At 45.9% G+C, this 22,205-nt stretch overlaps 1 protein-coding gene across 1 annotated transcript in view; it reads left to right on the top strand.

Moving 5' to 3' along the window:
* Window positions 1–1,620: 1,620 nt before the first annotated feature.
* Window positions 1,621–22,205, top strand: part of LOC144610251 (scavenger receptor cysteine-rich domain-containing protein DMBT1-like) — a 40,535-nt gene continuing 19,950 nt past the window's right edge. Inside the window, exons 1-6 of the mRNA XM_078428842.1 lie at window positions 1,621–1,768; window positions 2,570–2,688; window positions 6,472–6,607; window positions 7,355–7,669; window positions 20,167–20,478; window positions 21,430–21,744. Coding sequence (XP_078284968.1) covers window positions 1,621–1,768; window positions 2,570–2,688; window positions 6,472–6,607; window positions 7,355–7,669; window positions 20,167–20,478; window positions 21,430–21,744 — 1,345 coding nt within the window. The remainder of the gene's footprint in view (window positions 1,769–2,569; window positions 2,689–6,471; window positions 6,608–7,354; window positions 7,670–20,166; window positions 20,479–21,429; window positions 21,745–22,205) is intronic.

The raw sequence follows: 22,205 nt of genomic DNA on the forward strand, positions 1-22,205 counted from the left end.
TTACCTTGGAGGACTTACACAGTTCCCGCTGCATCAAAAAATCCCAGAGTATTATAAAGGACATTTCCCACCCCGGACACTCCCTGTTTGAACTGTTACCGTCAGGCAGACGGTACAGATCTACAAGGACAAGGACAAACAGACTTAAAAATAGTTTTTACCCCACTGCTATAAAGGCACTAAATGTAGCCGCCAAGGAACGCAGGGGCGATACATAATAAGAGACTGTGAAATCGACAGAAGGATGTAGGGTTGGGTGTTTATGCGTGCTATTTTCATGATATTTATTTTAGTTGTTTATCTTTTTAAAATATTTTACCTTGTATGTATCGTTAGCTTTTAGAAATGTTTGAATGGTGCACTGACTGGCTGACATTTTACAATTTCGTTGTACATGGCTCATGTTACAATGACAATAAAGGAACTATTCTAAGTCCACCGTTTGACCTGTTTTTACAAAATGTTAAATGGTCAGCTCGACATAGATTACCACATCTACACCAAACCCAAACCTATCAGGAGTAGACGAGGGCATTCAATTCAATTTGAGATACCAGCTATCAAGACAGATGTGTTTAACAATTCATTCTTCCCTCGCACAATTAAAGCATGGAATAGTCTTCACCCTACTATAGTTATTCAACCAGACGCAACTAAATTTAAGGCAGCTCTTCTCCAAGAAGCCCTTCTTGCTTAAGTCCATACTCCGCCACCTCCAGTTTAAATTCCATTTGGAATATTTTGGAGGACCAAGAACCAAGAACCAAGAGGGCCCAAAAGAGATTGACGAGAATGATCCCAAGGAGGAGTGGGTTATCCTATGAGGAGCCTTTGAGGGCTTTGGGTCTGTACTTGTGTGTGTTTAGAAGGATGAGTGGGAGTCCCATTGAAACCTACTGAATAATGAAAGGACTAGAGTGGATGTGGAGAGGATGTTTCCAGTAAGGGGAGAATCTACGACCAGAGGGCACAGCCTCAGAATAAAAGGACATAATTTTAGAATGAAGATGAGGAGGATATAATTTTGTCAGTGGTTAGTTTATCTGTGGAATTCATTGCCACGGACGACTGTGGGGGCCAAGGCATTGGGTATTTTTAAAGCAGTTATTGAAAGGTTATTAATTAAAAAGGGTGTCAAATGTTAGCAAGAAGGTGGGAGAATGGGATGAGAGGGAAAGATCAACCATGATTGAATTGTGGAATAGAATCGATGGGCCAAATGGCCTAATTCTGCTCCTATGATTTATGACCATAAAAACACGAGAGTATGAAATATCTTTGTTCCCTTCTGCATTGGAGACTAATACAGGACACAATAGAAATGAATTAAAACTGCATTCATCATGGTATGGTATTTTCAGGCTGCTGCTGAGAGTGGGGGTGGGCAGGGTGCTCTGAACTGTTTGCAAATTGCCAAAGCACCTGGTGGTGGGACGATGGAAATAAGAAGAGCACCCACATGGTCTGGATCGCACTGTGGGCAATGGGATAAGCCATCTTCTCTCTGACGGTAAGCTTCTTCAACTGTATGCTTCTTGGTTGCAGGTGACTCGTTTCCCTTCCAGATTCAATGAGGTCGTTGGTTTTTCAAGAGAAGGCGGAAGAAATAAAATAGAACCGATGAAACCATTAATGGGCAGGTTCTTTCTCATTGGTGCATTAGAGCAGACTGCAGTTCACGCCTTACTTCGGTCAAAACCTATTGGTTGTTTGGAGAGAAACATCAGTTACTATGAAAACAGTTATCAAAGAATTAACCCTCAGATACGTGAGTGTGTCAGAAGATTTTGGAGAGACCATTCTATGCCCGTAGTGGGGATTCAGTTGAAGTTCTGGTGTCATCGCTGCAATTGGCCGTTGGGAGAATGCTGCGGTCCTTCTTGATGTTGATTGTAGTGCAGATTTGGAACTGTGAGTCCATTGAGAATGTTGAAAGTATTCGGTGATCAATTAACGTGATATTATTATACTCTTATATTCCCGTGTCTGTATAGCTACGTAATTGAACGTTGTGGTGTCTGGAGTGTGGGTAGTAGAATCCCCCCCCCCCCCCCCCCCCCCCCCCCCGCTGAATGGAGACGTAAGGGCCCGCAGATGCTGCTTTACGAAAGAAGACAATTTGCTGGAATAACACAGCGGGACCGGCAGCTTCTCTGGCGAACTTGGATCGATAACCTTTCGGGTCGGGATCCTTCTTCAAACTGTTGCTGTCTGATCCGCTGAGTTACTCCAGCACTTTGTGGCTTATCTCTAAATGTTGTGATGAAAAAATAGTGATCTATTAAATTGATGAAAAATATCTGTGCAATTTCCACCTGTCCAGATTAGATAATGGAGCAGATGAATGAGCAGAGTGAATGAGAAAATGTGCTCATTTACTTCAAATTTATAACGGGAGAAGTGGACTATTCAAGTGTGGTATTTATTTTTATAATTAATTAGTTGTTTTCTAATGTTTGCTAATTGAGCCCTTGGGTAACGCGTTGTGTATTCAGTCGGAGTAGTGTGTGTTGGATAATTTCGCCAAGATTAACACATTTAACTTCCCATTCCGATTTTGGTCAAACAGATTTGAACGTTAAATTTCATCCACGGGAATTTTCTTCCGTCACTGATCAGTCAACCCGCAAGACGCGGGCCTTGTGTACCGCAATTCAGAAAGCGATTATTAATCTGAATTCATCAGAGGTATCGGGCGGTTACTGTTGGGACAGAGTACATCGGAGTCCGGAGAGTATAAACTCCGTGAGGGTGAACAGTATCCAAAGCTGCAGCTGTTGCTGACTGAAGCCGCGCACAAATACCTGTCGCTGATCGTGATCAGTTGCAGCTTTTATTATCCACCATGTCACAGAGTGAGCGGAGCAAATGTATAAAATGCAGTTAGTATCGTGTTGTTGGAAAGCGTTTATTAATTTTTCATCATTAAAATTCATCCCGATGCAGAATGAACACTGCTAAAATTAACATTAATTTTGTCATTGATCTTAAACACTCACTTCGATGGACATTGACACCGACATTGCCACAGTGGTGGAGTTTAATTTGCTTTCAATTATCTTCAAACGTGTAATATTTAAACTGAGTTTTCAGTTTGCCCCTATGATAATAATAATAATAATAATAATACATTTAATTTATATAGCGCTTTTCTGGAAACTCAAAGACGCTTTATAGAGTAAAGAAAACATAAAAATAAATAAATAAACGAAAGATTTATCCAGACGGATAAATGTGGGTCCGGCGATAAGCAGCAACACATTTTTCTCCGGGCATTTTTGCATTCTCCATTCTGTTTATGTGGAGAATCGCAGTTAGTAACATGTTGCAAACTTCTTTAAATTGCTTTTCACTTGTTCGATTCAGCTTAAAAGTTCAGTGCAGATTTCCGTGACAATTTTCAGCTTGATGTTTTATCTCCTTCATCTACCTCGTATAATGAGAGAGAGAGACAGATGTGTAAACAGAACCTTCGTCGGGGCAGCAGCTTCTGAGGAAAGAAAAACAGTTTATGTTGGGACTGATGGACAGAATGTGTGGAAATAAAAGCAGAACACTAATCACCTGTTTCTTTTTCTACGGGTGCTGCCTACTCTGAGTGTTTCAGAGTTTTACCTCTGTTTTGAAGATTTCTCCCATTTGCTGCTTTCTAGATAAATTCAGGCATATATTCAGCTGTTGTTTCTCAATCCCCGTCCCTCTCGTTGACACTTCTATTTAATGCCACGTTCAATCGATCGTATAGTTTGTCAATGTTCACGTTTTGGTTAAGATTTATTTTATAAACTCCATCAGAGGCAGAGTAGACTTTCGGCAAACTTTACAATTTCTTTCCTTTGAAATCGATTCCCCCAATTTGAATTTTCTGCAGAATATTCAGTAGCGTTTAATGAAATACCGATACTTTCTTCAGTGTGCTTCGACCTGCTCCACGTCCTGCCTTTTCTATGAACGGCTAACTTCAGTTTATCTGTTTGATTGTATTTATAGATGTCGGTCAGAAAATATTTATCTCCGAATGGAGACACGAGGGCCTGCAGATGGTGGTTTACACAAGATTAACACATTTAACTTCCCATTCAGATTTTTGTCAAACAGATTTAAATGTGAAATTGCATTCACGGGACTTTTCTTCAACCACATATCAGCCAACCCGCAAGCCACTGGTCTTGCGTACTACCATTCTAAACAGATTATTAATCTAAATTTATCAGAGGTAGAGGGCAGTTACTGTTGGGACAGAGTACATCGGAGTCCGGAGAGTATAAACTCCTGAGGTGAGCAGCGTCCAAAGCTGCAGCTGTTGCCGACTGAAGCCGCACACAGATTCCTATCGCTGAAAGTGATCAGTTGCAGCTTTTTTAATCCACCATGTCATACTGTGAACTGAGCTACTAACTACTATAAATGTAGTTACTACTATAAATGTAGTAATAAACTAATTACTATAAATGTAGTTAGCATCGTGTTGTTGGAAAGGTTTTATTAATTTTCTATCATTAAATATCATCCTGATGTAGAATGAACACTGTTAAAATTAGCATTAATTTAGTAATTGAACACTCACTTCGATGGACATTGACGCTGACATTTTCACACAATGGTGGAGTTTAATTTTCTGTCAATGATCTTCAAATGCGTCACATTATATATTAACGGATTTTTCAGTTTGCCCCTACGTGTATCCGGCTATTAGTGGCGACACATTTATTTCTCGGGGCATTTTTGCATTCTCCATGGTGTTTAGGTGAGATGTTGCAATTTTTATTTTGGTTAAAAGTTCAATGCAGATTTCCGTAACAAATTTCACCTTGATATTTTATCTCCTTCATATACCTCGTGTTAAATGCATAATGAGAGAGAGAGAGAGGGGTGTAAACAGAACCTTCGGCGGGGCAGCAGCTTCTGAGGAAAGTAAAACAGTTTACGTTGGGACTGATGTACAGAATTTGTGGAAAGAAAAGCAGAACACAATTCACCTCTGTTTCTCTTTCCACGGATGCTACCTTCTCTGTTGAGTGTTTCAGAGTTTTACCTCTTTGTTTTGAAGATTTATCTCATTTGAAGCTTTAGAGATAAATTCAGGCATATATTCAGCTGTTGTTTCTCCATCCCCATCCACCTCATTGCCTGAAGAAGGGTCTCGACCCGAAACGTCACCTATTCCTTCTTTCCAGAGATGCTGCCTGTCCCGCTGAGTTACTCCAGCTGTTTGTGTCTATCTTCACCTCCTTGACACTTCTATTTAGTACCATGTTCAGTCGATCGTACAGTTTCTCAGTGTTCACGGTTTTGGTTGTGATTTATTTTATAAACTCAATCAAAAAGAAAGCGTTAGCGGGAGACGGGGCCGGGGAAGTGAGTGAAGGAGCGGCGCAGATCTCGCAGGCTCTGGGAGAGAGGGAGAGGGGAGAGAGAGGGAGGGAGGGAGCAGCACCCGCAAGTGGCGCCCTGACCCTTCCCGCTCTCACCCGCTGCTCCCTCTATCCCGACTCTCTTCACCCCTCCAACTCTCTCCCCCTCTCTCTCTCCCCTCTCTCTCCCCCTACTCTCTCTCTCGCCCTACTCTCTCGCCCCTCCACTCTCTTTCTCCCCCTACTCTCTCCCCCACTCTCTCCCCCCCACTTTCTCTCCCCCCCCATTCTCTCTTCCCCCCCCCATTCTCTCTCCCCCCCCCCCCCACTTTCTCTTCCCCTCCCTCTCTCTCCTCTCTCTCTCCGCCAGTGGTGGTCACTGTATTTTTTCTGTTTTAAAAATAATTGTATATCTACGGTATATATATATCCCAATATTTCAAGCTCTTTTTAATAATTGAATATTATTTACTTGTTGCCATATAAACCTAATGTAAACTAACCTAATCCAACCTAACCTAGTTTAACCTTTCCTAATCTAATTTAACGTTACCTAGTCTAAAAAAAATTTTTTAGTTCATTAAATTTATAAAACTCACACTTTATTTTTTTCCTACGGCCCGCAAAAATGTGCCAAATATATAATGTGGCCCCCATGCTGAAAGGTTTAGAGGCCCCTGTTTTAGAGGAACGTGGGCAAAATGTGGGCAAATTGAACTTGCTTAGATGGGACAATCTGGTCGGCATGGACCAAATTTACCACATCGGTAAATTGTGCCCATATGTCTGTAGATCTAAAATTAAATTTCATTGCAAAAAAGACACGATAGGATTTTCTGACTGCTAATACTCTTTTACAGGAACATCGAAAAAAGCAGATGGGAAGGTGAAACAACGCTTCTGTAACGGTTCTGAACATTGCCCCTCATTATTTTTTCTGTGTTCGGCACATCTGACAGTTTAAAAAACTCTCTTGACAGAGCTCCTGACAGTAGCGTTCATACTGTCGGGACATTTTCCGGTGATGGTTTCATTAATGAGGTGCCCGTCTCCCCATTCGCTCCCACATCCCAACCCCATCACACAGCCAAATCTCATTCTTTATTTCTCATTTCAGGCCGCCCTGGGGATGGTCAGGCGGACCCTTCAGGTAACCTCGCTTAACTTTCAGTGCGTTAAGAGTGCGGCTACTGACAGATTGTTACTGAAGACCTTTAATGCTACTTGCGAGGTGACTGCCGTCTGCAGACGGAGTGATGATCAGTAATTTATTTATTCACAAAATGCTGGAGTAACTCAGCAGGTCAGGCAGTAATGTCCCTGAAGCGCGCAGTGTGGGGGATCGACTCTGTTGACATTGTTCCCGGTTCCAGGCATGTTCCCACTGCTCACCCCACCTTTGAGCGCCGAGACACGTGTCGCGTGGAGACCCAGTCCGGATCTTTCACCTTTGGCGTCCAACTCCAGGAATGCCTTCAAACCTCGTACACGTTTTGGGTCCCACTGCCCGTCACATGAGCTTTGAGTCCAGCGGGGCACTGACCCGCGCAGCTCATCAGCCGCTCTCCCGAGAATGAAAACGAACCTGCCGCTGACCTTGGAGACACAAGGAACTGTAGATGCTAGTTTTTTTTTTAAACACAAAGTGTAATAACTCGGCGGGACAGGCAGCATCTCAGGAGAACATGGGTGGGTGCCCGCTGAGTTACTTCAGCACTTTGTGTCCGGAGCTCATCCTGTCTCCCGGGCGCCGCCATCTCCCCGGGAATGACCGAGTGAACCTGGTTCTCCGGACGGTTAGCAGCTTACTGCATATTGTTGACATTGTTAACAGTTCATTCGGGGTCTGCCACAGCCTACCGCTCCCGTTGATTATTCCGTGGTACATGTGGACTTTGAATGGTTGGAGCTCGGGGTGGCTGGGAGCGTAGTGTGTGACTGACCCGCGGCTCAAACCAGCGGTCACGTTTGTTCTTCTGTTTTATGATTTTTTCTTTCAGAAACCGTGAAGTTGAGGCTGGTGAACGGGGGCAGTCCATGCGCCGGGAGAGTGGAGGTTTACTACGAAAGGAACTGGGGGACTGTGTATGATGAGGGCTGGGACCTGCAGGACGCGGCTGTGGTGTGTCGGGAGCTGGGCTGCGGCGCCGCGGTGGGAGCTCCGGGCGGAGCTCACTTTGGACAATGGTTCGGACCCGTCGTGATAGTGCGTGTTCGGTGCAACGGGAGCGAGGCCGCTCTGCGGGAGTGTGAATCTGCGGAATGGGGGCCCACTGGCCTCACAAACTCCAACGATGCCGGCGTTATCTGCGAAGGTAAACATCAGCATTTTCTCTCTTCGTTCCGCGGTTGATGACTTTCCGCGATGCCCCGGGAGTACATTATTCGGACTGACCGCCCGCGGCGAGTGGTGTGAAATTAAATCCAGTGTCTGTCGGTTTTATCCCTTTGCGATTGGAATCAAATTTCAGTTCTGGACATCACACTGGTTTTAATTAAACACGTACAACCGGGAGCATTAAATACTCTCACCCGGTACAATAACCGGGGCCAAGAAACACCGAGCGGTGCCTGTTCCAGGCAAGTCCCAGGCTGCTACTGGCCTCCAGACGTCTCCTTCCTTGGACGCCACGCCACTCTCTTCACTCGTCCTTTGTTCCCCAGGTGCCTCCCGCAGCCGATCACGAGGGCGGGGTAGGACAGACCCTGGTCCCCTCTCCTTTCCTTTCCAACTGGCCTCACTCCTTGCCCGAACATCACTGGCTCCTCTCGATCTCTGCTCTCCGGCAGACGAGCAGGGGCCAGCACAGCAGCTCCCCCTTCCCGGCCTGCGGTCCCCTGTGTCCGACGAACAGGGACAGGCTAGATGCAAGAAAAATGTTCCTTATGTTGGGAGAGTCCAGAACCATGGGTCACAGTTTAAGAATAAGGGGGAGGCAATTTAGGACTGTAATGAGGAAAAACCTTTTCACCCAGAGTGTTGTGAATCTGTGTAATTCTCTGCCTCAGAAGGCAGTGGAGGCCAATTCACTGGATGTTTTTCAAGAGAAAGTTAGATTTAGCTCTAAGGGCTAACAGAATCAAGGGATATGGGGGAAAAGCAGGAATGGGATACTGATTTTGGATGAGCGGCCATGATCATATTGAATGGCGGCGCTGGCTCGAATGGCAAAATAACCTACTGTTGCACCTATTTTCTATGTTTCTATGGAAGGTCTGCGCCTTCAGTAACTCAGCAGAGAAAGTGCAATGCAATTCGTTCAGGCTGAGTACCGCAATAAAATGTCGCGGTCACAGAGAGAATGAACGAATAATGTGCTGGAGGAAATGGTTATGGTGCTGGATATGGAGTCAGTACTGCTGCTTTCGCCTGATTATTCTCAAGCTGCCTTTTAGATGGAGTCAGTAAGTGAACTGCTTTCGCCTGATTATTCTCAAACTTCCTGAGTATTATCAGAGTTGACCCATGGAAGCCTTGCTGGACATTCCTGAACGCTGCCTTTTAGATGATAGAAAGATGTTGAGAAGTCAACAGATGAGTCATTTGAATATCACACAAAAAGCTGGAGTAACAGCAGGACAGGCAGCATCTCTGGAGAGAAGGAATGGGTGACCTTTCGGGTCACGACCCTTGGTCATCCATTCCTTCTCTCCAAGATGCTGCCTGTCCTGCTGAGTTACTCCAGCTTTTTGTGTCAATCTGCAGTTCTTTGTTGAGTCATTTGGCTCCATTGAAGTAAATTCTCACCCGGACCCCACTTGAACCCTGCCGGTACCAGGGTCCTGGGGAAGCACATAACTAGGCCGTAAATAATGGGAGTAAGGGGAGGAGTTAACAAATTGGAAATGTATGGATGAAGCTAAAGGGAGGGAAATTGTAGGAGGAAATGCTGAAGAGTCTAGAAGTAAGAGGGCAGAAAGTTTAAGAAGGGATCAGAGTCCAAGGTCAGACAAAATGGGGACCAATGTGAGAAGAAGGGTAGTGAATGCCACTGTTTCCGGCTGTATATATATGATATGATATGATATGATATGATATGATATGATATTATATGGAACAAAGTGGATGAGCTTCTAGCTCAGATGGAAGTTGATAGGTATGACATTGTGGGCATCATATAGATGTGGATGAAAGAGGATCAGAGCTGGGAATGGAATATCCAATGTTACACATCCTATCCAAATGACAGACAGGTGGGCAGAGGGTGTGGGGTAGCTCTTCTGGGAAGGAATGAAATTCAGTCCTCAGCAAGGGAGGACATAGGATCAGAAGATATAGAATCCTTGTGGGTAGAGCTAACAAACTGCAAGGGTAACAGGGACCTGATGGGGGTTATATCGACTCTGGACAATAGCCAGGATTGAGGGTACAAATGACATCAGGTGATACAAGAAAGACAGTGTTACAATGGTAGACACAAAGTGCGGGAGTAACTCAGCGCGACAGGCAGCATCTCTGGAGAGAAGGAATGGGTGACTTCGGGTCGAGACCCTTCTTCAGACTGATGTCAGGGGAGTGGGCAGCACAAAGATAAAATGAAGTCAGAGACAGTAAGACTGGTCGGTGAACTGGGAAGGGGAAAGGATGGAGAAAGAAGGAAAGCAAAGGCTGATTGAAGTTAGAGAAGCCAATGTTGATACCGTTGGGGAGTAAGCTGCCCAAGCAAAACATGAGATGCTGTTCCTCCAATTTGCGCTGGGCCTCACTCTGACAATCAAGGAGGCCAAGGACAGAAAAATCAGTGTGGGTGCAGTGGGAGTTAAAGTGTTGAGCAGCTGGGAGATCAGGTAAGTTTAGGCGGACTGAGCGGAGGTATTCAGCGAAACAATCGCCTAGCCTGCACTTGGTCTCGCCGAAGGTAGACACAAAATGCTGGAGTAACTCAGCAGGGCAGGCAGTATCTCTGGAGAGAAAGAATAGGTGACGTTTCGGGTCGAGACCCTTCTTCAGACTGATTTCAGGGGAGTGGGCGGGATAGAGACAGAATGTAGTCGGAAACAGTAAGACTGGTGAGAGAACTGGGGAGGGGTTGGAGAGTGAGGGAAAGCAAGGGCTATTTGAAGGTAGAGAAGTCAATGTTCATACTGCTGGGGTGTAAGCTACCCAAGCGAAATATAAGGTGCTGTTCCTCCAATTTGCGCTGGGCCTCACTCTGACAATGGAGGAGGCCCAGGACAGAAAGGTCAGATTGGGAATGGGAGGGCGAGTTGAAGTGCTGAGCAACCTGGAGATCTGGGAGGTTCAGGCGGACTGAGCAGAGGTGTTGAGCGAAACGATCGCCAAGCCAGCGCGTGGTCTCGCCGAAGTACAGAAGTTGATACCTGGAACAGTGGATGCAGTAGGTGAGGTTGGAGGAGGTGCAGGTGAACTTCTGCCTCACCTGGAAAGACTGTTGGGGTCCTTGGATGGAGTCAAGGGGGGAGGTAAAGGGACAGGTATTGCATCTCCTGTGGTTGCTGGGGAAAGTACCTGGGGGGTGGGTGGTTTGGGTGGGAAGGGTCAAGTTGATCAGGGAGCTGCAGAGGGAACGGTCTCTGCGGAAGGCAGAAAGGAATGGAGATGGGAAGATGTGGCCAGTAGCGGGATCCCGTTGGAGGTGGCGAAAGTGTTGGAGGATGATATGCTGTATGCGACGGCTGATGGGGTGGAAGGTGAGGATAATGGGGACTCTGTCCTTGTTACGAATAGGAGGAGGGGGAGCCTCATCTATAATTGAAGAATGGAACTCCCCTATTTCCTAGTATGGAAAACCTCATCCTGGGTGCAGATGCGACACAGATGGTGGAATTGGGAGTAGGGGATAGAGTCTTTACAGGAAGCAGGGTGGGAAGAAGTGGATTCTAGATAGCTATGGGAGTCAGTAGGTTTGTAGTAGATGTTGGTCAATAGTCTGTCTCCTTTGATGGAGACGGTGAGACCCAGCAATGGTAGGGAGATGGCGGCGATGGTCCAAGTGAATTTGAGAGCAGGATGGAAATTAGTCGTGAAATTGATGAAGTCAGTGAGTTCTGCATGGATGCAGGAGGCAGCACCGATGCAGTCATCAATGTAGCGGTGGTAGAGTTCGGGGATAGGGCCAGTCTACACCTGGGACAGTGATTGTTCGATGTACCCTACAATGAGGCAGGCATAGCTGAGGCCCATGCGGGTGCCCATAGCTATGCCTTGGATTTGGAGAGTGCGAAGAGTCAAAGGAGAGGTTGTTGAGGGTAAGGACGAGCTCTGCTAGGCGGAGAGTATTAGTGGACGGGAATTAGCTAATTCTGCGATTGTGGAAGAAACGGAGGGCTTTAAGACCTTCCTGGTGGGAGGTGGCGGTGTAGAGTGACTGGACATCCATGGTAAAGATGAGGGAGAGGGGGCCTGGAAAACAGAAGTCACTGAAGAGACGAAGAGCATGTGAGGTGTCTTGGAAATAGGTACGGATGGATTGGGGAGATGGAGTTGAGGTATATGGAAATTAATTCGGTGGGACATGAAAAAGCAGAAATGTTCTGGTCTGCCAGAACATTCTATTTGTGGATTTTGGGGAGAAGATAAAATCGGGCCATGCAGGCCTGGGGAACGATTAGGTTGGAGGCTTTAAGGGCCAAAGAGTCTCGCCGATATACAGGAGTCCACACCTGGAGCTGCAAACGTTACAGTGGTCATGGGGGATGCAATATGCAGGTAGACTGGGAAATCAGGTTGGTACTGCACCTCAAGGGAGGGAGTTTGTGGAGAGCCTTTGAGATAGCTTCATTGAGCAGCTTGTAGTGGAAAGTAAAGGCAATTCTGGATTTGGTGTTGTGTAATGAGCCAGATTAGATCAGAGAGTTTAAGGTAAAGTTATCCTTTGAAGATCATGAGCACAATATGATAAAATTCAACCTGCAGTTTCAGAAGTGGAGGATGAAATCCGATGTATCTATTATCACCGGTATGTGTCGGTAGCGCAATCAAGTGGGCGGCACAGTAGCATAGTTGCTGCCTGACGGTGAGATCCAGCAACGGTCTCAGCACCAGAGACCCGGGTTCGATCCCGACTATGGGTGCTGTCTATGGAGTTTGTATGTTCTCCCTGTGACCGTGTAGGTTTTGTCCGAGATCTTCGGTTTCCTCCCACGCTCCAAAGATGTACAGGTTTGTAGGTTAATTGGCTTGGTAAATGTAAATTGTCCCTAGTATGTGTACGGCAGTGTTAATATGCGGGGATCGCTGTTGGCGAGGACTCGGTGGGCCGAAAGGCCTGTTTCTGCACTGTATCTCTAAACTAAACCAAATTAATGTTGTGTAAACGTAACTTTGGAGGCATGAGGGAGGAGCTGGCTAAAGTTGAAAGAGATCCTAGCAGGATAGTTAGTGGAGCAACAATGGTGGGAGTTTCTGGGATAATTTGGAAGACACAGGATCTTTCCATCCCAAAGAAGAAGAAAGATTTTAAGGAAAGAGTGAGGCGACAACGGAAGTCAAAAGCAGCATAAAACTAAAAGCGAAGGCATACAATTTTGCCAAGATTACGTGGAAGCATGAAGAATGGTTAGTTTTTAAAGACCAACAGAAGGTAACTAAAAAGGCAATATTATATAAAGATGAAATATGAAGGTATGGTAGCCAATAATATAAAAGAGGAAGCAAAGGTCTCTTTAAATATATCTATATACTAAAACCCTTATTTGTTTGTTTGTTTGTTCCTGATCTACAGCCAAAACGGTACACGATAGCACAACAATTTTAGGCCCACCTTACGCACCATTGTCCTGTGGTGCTATGGATGAAGTTTCATTCAAATTGGTGTTATATTGTTAAAGTTATTCATATTTTATAGTTTAAAAAACTGCATGCGCAGTTGGGGCCATGTTGATCTGGTACTTACGTAAGATGGCCGCTGCATCCGCGCATGCGCAGAACAAACGCATCCGTGCCAGTGCAGCTGGGGCCCATTGATCTCGGGTGCGAGCAGGGCTCAGCTGCCTGTCTCTTGGGGGCAGGAGAGCCAGGCCCGGTGCTGGGGGAAGCAGCCGGAGCCTGGGCCTGGACCTGGACGTGACCGAGTAACCGCGAACCTCAGGTGGAAAGGTGGCAGCAGCAGCAGCGGCGGTGAGGCCGGGCGTTGGTGGAGGCCGAGGCCTGGGCCTGCCCTCGGCTCCCCCGTCGCCTCTACTCTCTGTCCGGCTCAGCGCCTTCCCCACGCCGCCCAGAGTCCAGCGGCATCGGGGCAGCAATAGTGGGAGACCCACCGCACTGAACATCCCCCTCCCCCGCTCTCCACCAATGACGGCCGCCTGGGCTGGCAGGCGGAAGGGAAGGAGGAGAGTGGGGGAGAGAGGGGGAGGGAGGAATAAGGAGGTTTGAGGGGGATGGAGTGGGTGAGTGGGGGGAGGGGGAATGGAGGGAGGGGGTGGAGAGAGGGGGGCAGGGGATGGATGGGAGAGGGGGAAGGGGAGGGAGGAGGGAGGGAGGGTGGGGGGGATGGGAGGGGGAGAGTGGGAGGAGAGGGTGCTGCACCAATGCAGGAGTTTGGGCCCAACGGGTCCACTTGGTCTAGTTAGGAATAAAATAAATGCAAGGGAGGACATTGGACATTTGGAAAATGATGCTGAAGAAGTAGTAATGGGAAATGAAGAAATGGCAGATGAACTGAATAAATATTTTGCATCTGTCTTCACAGCTGAAGACACCAGCAATGTGCCTGAAATTCAAGAGAGTTAGGGGACAGAGTTAGTGGAGTTGCTATTGCTGAAGAGAATATGCTTGGGAAGCTGAAAGGTCTGATGTAGATACGTTACCTGTACCTGGTGGACGACATCCCAGGGTTCTGAATGGGGTAGTTTCGGGGATTGTGGAGGCATTAGTGGTAATCTTTCAAGAATCACTGGAGTCGGGAGTCATCCCAGAGGACTGGGAAATTGCAAATGTATCTCACTATTCAGGAAGGAAGCAAAGTGAAAGACTCAGTGTTTAGTAGGATTTTAGAGTCCTTTAGTTAGGATTAAATTTCTGAGTACTTAGAGGCATATGATAAAATTGGCATTATTCAGCATGGGTTTGTGAAAGAGAGGTCTTGCCTGCTGAATCTGTTGGAATTCTTTGAGGAATTAAATAACAGAATAGCCAAAGGAGGTCAGTGGATGTTGTTTACCTGGATTTTCAGAAGGCCTTTGAGGATGAGAGGGTGAGAGCCCATGGTATTAGAGGGAAGATACTAGGCATGGATAGAAGGTTGGCTGAATGGCAGAAGGCAAAGAGTGTGAATAAAGTGGGCTTTCTGGTTGGCAGAAGCTAAGTAGTGGTGTTCCGCATGGGCAGGTGTTCGGGCCACTGCTCTTCATGTTGTATATCAATGATTTGTATGAGGGAATTAAAGGCTTGGTGACCACGTTTGCAGATGACTGGTGGAGGGACAGGTAGTGTAGAGGAAGCAGAGGGTCTGCAGAAGGACTTTGACAAGTTGGAAGAATGGGCAAAGAAGTGGCAGATGGAATACAGTATCGCAAAATGTGCAGTCATGCACTTTGTTAGTGAGAATAAAGGCGTAGACTATTTTCTAAGTTGGGAGAGGATTCAGAACTCGGAGGTGCAGAGGGACTTGTGAGTGCTGGTGCAAGTTTCCCAAAAGATTAATTTGCAAATTGAATCAATAGTAAGGAAGGTAAAAAGAATATTCGCATTTATTTTGAGGATCAGAGTATAAAATCAAGGATGTAATGCTTATGCTTTATAAAGCACTGGTCAGACCCCATTTGGGAATGGTGAACCGTTTCGGGACCCATAACTGAGGAGGGATATGCTGGCTTTGGTGATGGTCCAGGGAAGGTTTTAGAGAATGATCGGGTTAAAATATGATTGGGTTAAAATATGATGAGCGTTTGATGGCATTGTGCCTATACTCGCTGGAGTTTAGAAGGAGGAGGGGGACCTCAGTGAAGCTTGAAAGACCAGGATAGAGTGGATATGTAGAGGATGTTTCCGTTACTGGGAGTGCACAGGACTAGAGGGTGCAACCTCAGAACAAGCAAATGCATCTTTTACAAGCTCACAAGTTATAAGAGTAAAATTAGGCTATTTGGCCCATCGAGTCCACTCCGCCATTCAATCATGGCTGATCTCTGTCTCCTAATCCTATTTTCTTGCTTCCTCCCCATAACCTTTGACACCCATTCTAATCAAGAATATGTATATCTCTGCCTTAGAAATATCCACTGACTTGGCCTCCATTATTTTCTAAATTGGGAGAGGATTCAGAACTCGGAGGTGCAGAGGGGCAATAGGTTCCACAGATTAACTACCTTCTGACTAAAAAAGTTCCTCTTCACCTTTCTAAAAGAGCGCCCTTTAATTCTGAGACTATGATCCCGAGTCCTAGACTCTCCCATCAGTGGAAACATCCTTTCCACATCCACTCTATCTATGCTTTTCATTATTCTGTAAGTTTCAATGAGGTCCCCCCTCAACCTTCTAAACTCCAGCGAGTTGAGCCCAGTAATGTCAAACGCTGATCATATGCTAACCCACTCATTCCTGGAATCATTCTTGTAAACCTCTGGACAGAGGTCCAAAACCTCTCTCCAGAGCCAGCACATTCCTCAGATATGGGGCCCAAATTTACTCACAAGAGAAAGGAGATGAAGAGGAATTGTTTTGGTCGGTGTGGAGAACCTGTGGAATGCATCGCCACAGAAGGTTATGGAGGCCAAGTGATTGTGTTTCTTTAAAGCGGAAATTGATAGATTCTTGATTAGTAAGGATGTCAATGTTTATGGGGAGAAGGCAGGAGATTGGCGTTGAGATAGAAACATAAACCAGCCATGATTGCGTGGTGGAATAGACTAGATGGGCTTAATGGCCTAATTCTGCTCCTGTGACTAATGAACTCGTGAAATGTCACTATCCATGTTCTCCAGAGATGCTGCTTGACCTGCTGAGTTACGCCAGCACTCTTGTGTGTTTTTGTACAAACCATCATCTGCAATTCCTTGTATCTCCTGGCATGATTTGCTCGCGCTCCCAAACTTCACTCTGACAGAGGAGTCCACATGCACTCTAGCAGCGATGCACAGGTGATTTCAGGCCAAATCTCTTCTGCCCTCAACCTGAAATTTAAGACGGATTATTTTCTCTTCTTCTCAGACCTGAAGAAGAGAATTCAACCTGAAATGTGAACATTATTGCTAAATCTCGGCAGGGTGCCTGACATTCTGAGTGTTTCTGGCATTTTTCTGTTTATTTCGTACTTCCATGATCTGCAGTTTTGTTTTGATTCTCAACCATTTCGATTGAGCATTTAGAATGTTTTCAATTGTCTTCGAAACTAGCGAGAGAACTGACGATAATTGGGAAATAATCGACAAAATGCAGTATTAATTTATTAATTAATTTACAAGTATTTGTTAAATTCTGTTTTCCAATGGTCAGTTGGATGTGATATTGTGTATACCGACAGCCTCTGCTTCCTTCCATGAAGCCAATTTTCTATTCATTCAGCTGTCCCATGGGATCTAACCTTCCACAGCAGCCTACCATGTGGAACCTTCCCGAATGCCTTACTGAAAGCCATGTATACAACACCTACAGCTCTGCCTTCATCGACTGTTTTGGTCGCGTCCTCAAAAAACAGAATCAGATTTGTGAGCCACAACCTCACTCGTACAGAACCAAGTCACACGAGCAGAATTAGGCGATATGGCCCATCGAGTCTACTCTGCCATTCAATCGTGGCGGATCTATCCCTCTCAACCCTACAATCTTGCCTTTTGAGAGGGTGAACACCGGGGAAGACAGAGGGGATAGGCAGAGAGATCAGGATTCTTCTGTGATGATTCCCCTCATTAACAAGTATATTGGTTCACAAAAAAGACACAAAATGCTGGAGTAACTTAGCTGGTCAGGCAGCACCTCTGGAGAACATGAATAGGTGATGTTTTAGGCGACATAGGTGGGTCAAATTAGTCTGTTTGGGCTATGGGACACAAATCAGTGGTGAGGCAGATAAGAAGGTTGAGCCAAGTACACGTTCACGCAAACAGGTTTGGCAGACAGTTCTTGCAGGTACATGGCAGGGAACGAGAATGGTCTGTGCGGAAAGGAACTGCAGGTGCTAGTTTAAACCGAACATAGACACAAGATGCTGGAGTAACTCACAGGACAGGCAGCATCTCTGGAGAGAAGGTCTCGAAGGAGAATGGTTTGATGGTTTAACCTGCATTTATTTGAATGCCGGACTGACAGGGGAATTCGGGAATTGGGTTGAAACATGGGAATGGCATACAATAGCTCATTACGTGGTTCATGGCATCAGGACACGTAGCTCAATGTTCCGGGACAGAAATGCTGCAGGAACGATGGACCTGGAAGTAAATTTAAAGGGGAACCTTTACCGCGGGACCAGGGTGATAATGCCGATGAGAATGATCAGTAACTTCGAAGATGATACTGAAATTGGTAGTATAGTGTGCAGTTAAAAAGGATATCTAGGATTTCAACGGAATTTTATAAACTGGGTCAATAGGCTAAGGAACGGCAGATGGACTTTAATTCCGATAATTGTGAGATGGTGCATTTTGCAGAGAAGGACCTATGCAATAAGGTCCTGGACTGTTGTTGAACAGAGAGACAAAGGGGTGCAGGTACAAAGTTCCATGAAGGTGGCCACACAGGTGGACAGGACGGATTTTTCCATAAATATGAATTTTTCCAATCCGTGAAATGGGACAGAAAGGGAAAATGAATTTTTTTAACGAAGAATGTTCCTTTGGTAAACTCTGGACACTTTAACAAAAGCACTGGATTGGTCAAACCAATTCTTTCTCGTGCAATGTTCAGATGTTAATGAGTGAGAGGAGGCCAATATGGCGGGGAGGGAGGTGGAGAAGAAATAACATCGGTGGAGACCAGACTGGAACCCTGCTGATTATAGCTCCATGTTTGAGTTCCACCACAGAGGAATCTACTTCTTCTTAAGCCCTTGGCTTCTCTAGGGAGCATAGGCCATTGACAAATGTCCTCCACCTCACTCAGTTTTTGGCGGTTCTTTCGAGATCTCCCCAGTTGAGCCCACTCCCAGGCATTTCTGTCTGGACACCTCTTCTCCAGCTGTTCCTGGGGCGACCTATTTTCCTTTTTCCTTGGGGGTTCCATTTCAGGGCTTGCCCCGTGATGTTTGTGGCAGGTTTTCTGAGGGTGTGTCCAATCCAACCCCATTTTCTCTTTCGAATTTGTAAGTCAATGGAATCCTGGCTTGTTCTTTTCCACAGGTCCACATTGCTTACTTTGTCTCTCCTCCAGATGTTTAGTATTCTTCTGAGCCAGTTGTTAATGAATGTTTGCAGCCTGTTTGTTGGGTGTTTTGTTGTTTTCCATGTCTCTGATCCATACAGCATTACCTGCTTCACATTTGAGTTAAAGATGCGTATTTTGGTGTTTATTGAGATGTATTTTGAACTCCAGATCTTCCTGAGCATGTTAAACACCACCCGAGCCTTATTGATTCTGCTTTTTATGTCTGCATCTGCACCTCCAGTCCACAACACTGCCTAGGTATGTGAATGTTTCTACCTCCTCCAGGGCTGTGCTGTGCATGAGGATAAGGTTGCTGGTTTTGGAATGAATCTTCATCACCTGTGTCTTTGCTGTATTGGGTGTAAGACCAAGTTTTGTTGCAGCTTGTAAGAGTCTGTCCGTCTTCTCCTGCATTTGTATCTGTGTGTGTGAAAGGAGAGCTATGTCGTCAGCAAAGTCAAGGTCATCTAGCTGTTCCCACATTGTCCACTGAATTCCATTTCTTTTCCCTTTAGTTGTTTCCATCATGATCCAGTCAATTGCCAGGAGGACAGGAATGGTGACAGTAGACATCCCTCCTTGACGCTCATCTTGACACTAAAGCTCTGGGAGAGCTGGCCTGCATGCATAACTTTGCATGAGGTTCCATCATACCAGTTCTTGATTAAGTTTATGATCTTGGTGGGAATTCCATAGTGGTCCATTAGGCGCCATAGTGTTGTCCTGTCTAAGCTGTCAAACGCTTTCTCAAAGTCGATGAAGTCGATGTACAGGGACGTGTTCCATTCAATAGACTATTCAATGATGATGCGTAGTGTTGCTATGTGGTCTGTGCATGAGCGATCCTTCCTGAGTCCTGCTTGCTGGTCCCGTAGCCTCTCGTCTACAGCTTCTTGAAGACGGTTGAGGATGACCCAGTTGAGAATTTTACTGGTTACAGAAAGTAGGGTGATCCTTCGGTAGTTGTCACATTTTCTTTAGTCACCTTTTTTTGGCAGTTTCACAATGTGTCCCTCTGCCCATTCTGTGGGTGTCTTTTCCTCCTCCCAAATTCTTCCAAAGAAGCCGTAGAGCTTGTCTGTTGATGAGTCTATATCTACTTTAAGGGCTTCAGGTGGAATATTGTCAGGGCCAGCAACCTTGCCAGTTTTCAGTTGCTTGATTGCAGCCTTTATTTCTGATTTTATTGGTCTATCACATTAATATGTAGTGGTATCCTGGTTTTGGGAATATGTGGCTGCACTGCCGGTGGTGGCCTGTTTAGGACTTCTTCGAAATCTCTACCCATCTGTCGAGCTGCGCCTCCTGGGTTGAAAGTAGTTGGCCGTTTTTGTCCTGATGTTCTTTCGCACTTCTTTGTGGCATCTGATGTACTTTTGGGCCAAAGCTTTTTTCAGCTCTTGTTCTTGAGTTGTTCACCTTCTCTTTGAACTTTCTCCTCTGTTGCATTGTGTTGAGGGTTTCATCTTTAGATTATCATGAGAATCAGAGGAATCATCTTTAGACTATTCTTGCAGTTGCTTACAATACGACCGTGCTTCATATCTTTCTCAGATCACAAAATGCCAAGATTGGTATCCGGAGATGACCCGTGCATGGGAAGACTGGAGGTGGTATATGGAGATACCTGGGGAACTGTGTGCGACCTGCACTGGGATAGAAATGATGCCAAAGTGGTGTGCAATCAGCTTCAATGCAGACACGCTCTATCTGTGCCGGGAGCGGCCTATTTCGGAGAGGGAACTGGGCTTGTGCGGAACGAAGTCTTTGGATGTCAGGGTAATGAGTCAAGCCTTTGGCACTGCCCCCGTTCTTCAGGAACTCGTCATTGCAACCACGGGAATGATGTCGGTGTGATCTGTTCTGGTGAGTGCCGCCTTTGGGGGAAATAATTTTAAACCTCAATTGCACTTGGAATACAGAGATCAGTTGTTGACATTTATTTTGAGAAGGGTTCAATGTGGAGAAAGGAAGGGGGAAATTAAGAATACCTGCATTAGGTGACTTCCATGCCCGTAAACAGCAATCCGCCAGCAAATCCGGACAGGTCTGCTAATTGATAAAATTAATGTAGAACAATTCAAGATGATTGTCAACAAATGTACCTAAACTTATGGGGTTCGTACAGGAAACGTCGCCGATCAGTTCCCTTCACAGATGCTGCTCGACCCGCTTAGTCACCCCAGCACTTTGATTTTTGCACTGGGTCAAGTGTAGGTTTTTTTACAATTCTTGAGAGAAGATGTTCTTGCCTCCTGCATAACGTTATGTTTCAACCAAAGGCCATCATTATAGCGAAACATCCAAAGCCATCAGTATTCCAGATGGAATCTCAACAGACTTCATCGAAACAAGGAACTGTGGATGCTGATTTTTTTTAAAGTCACAAAGTGCTGGAGTAACTCAACGGGGTTGGCAACATCCCTGAAGAACATGGATAGGTTACATTTCGGGTCCGGACCCTTCTTCAGTGATTATGGGATGGGAGGGGGGACGGGAGTTAAAGGGCGAGAATTCTTTGGATCGCTGATCGAGGAAAACCCGGAGAGCTTTGAGACCTTCCTGGTGAGGGAGATGTAAAGGGGCCTGGACCTGCACGGTAAACATGAGCCAATTGAAAGTAATTGAAGAGTTGAATGGCGTTTGGGATGCCTTGGGTGGATGTGGGGAGGGAGGGGACATGGGGAAAGGGGGGGGGGGGGAGGGGGTTAGAATAGAATTATATGTGGAGGTAAATTCCCATGAGCATAAGCAGGCAGAAACAATTTTCCGGAGAGTAATTAACTGCCTTCATGTTTTTTTTTTATACTAAAACAGGGAACCATGGGCCACGACTGGTGGGTGGGAAGAACAGATGTTCTGGCCGGGTGGAAGTTCTACACGGAGACAAGTGGGGGACAGTTTGTGATCAGTACTTTAGCTTGGATGCTGCCGGCGTGGTCTGTGAACACCTACAGTGCGGTGCAGTGGCCGCAACGCCCGGAGGTGCTCACTTTGGCCAAGGAACCGGCCCTGTGTGGAAGGAGAACTACCGTTGTCGGGGGAACGAGTCCCGATTAGCTGATTGTCCAGTCTCAGCCTGGGATCAGATTAGCTGTTCACACAGAAACGACGCCAGTCTCATCTGCTCAGGTGAGTCACCGAAGTCCTTTGTACGGAAAAGAAAAGGTTCTCCGGTCGCTGAGATGTTCACAGGAGTGACTTTTCTTAACAATGGAATGAATCTGCCATTTCGTGGCAACCATCTTTGTTTTCTTTTCAGAGGGCGTCAGTTGTCCTTCATCTCCCCCACTGGTAGGTAACGGGGTCATTTTAGTGCTTTGACCTGTCGCTGGACTGAACTTGAGTGTGTAGTGCAGAATTCTGAAGTTTAGCAATAAAGATCTTCCTAATGACCTTAAAGTGGGCGACTAAGAGGAGAGATTGGTACGGTTTCGCGGGTTTTCAATGTAGAATTGGAAACGGAAAATCCATTATTTAACGAGTTTATTTGACTCACTGAACACTTTACTGCTTTCCTTTACTGATAGAGAACAAAAGTAAACGGAGACTTCCAAAAGAGTCCGCCCACTTTCTGGAAAAGCGGGTCTCGC

Source organism: Rhinoraja longicauda, chromosome 36 (genome assembly GCF_053455715.1).
Source record: "Rhinoraja longicauda isolate Sanriku21f chromosome 36, sRhiLon1.1, whole genome shotgun sequence".
In the NCBI taxonomy this organism is placed as follows: Eukaryota; Metazoa; Chordata; class Chondrichthyes; order Rajiformes; family Arhynchobatidae; genus Rhinoraja; species Rhinoraja longicauda.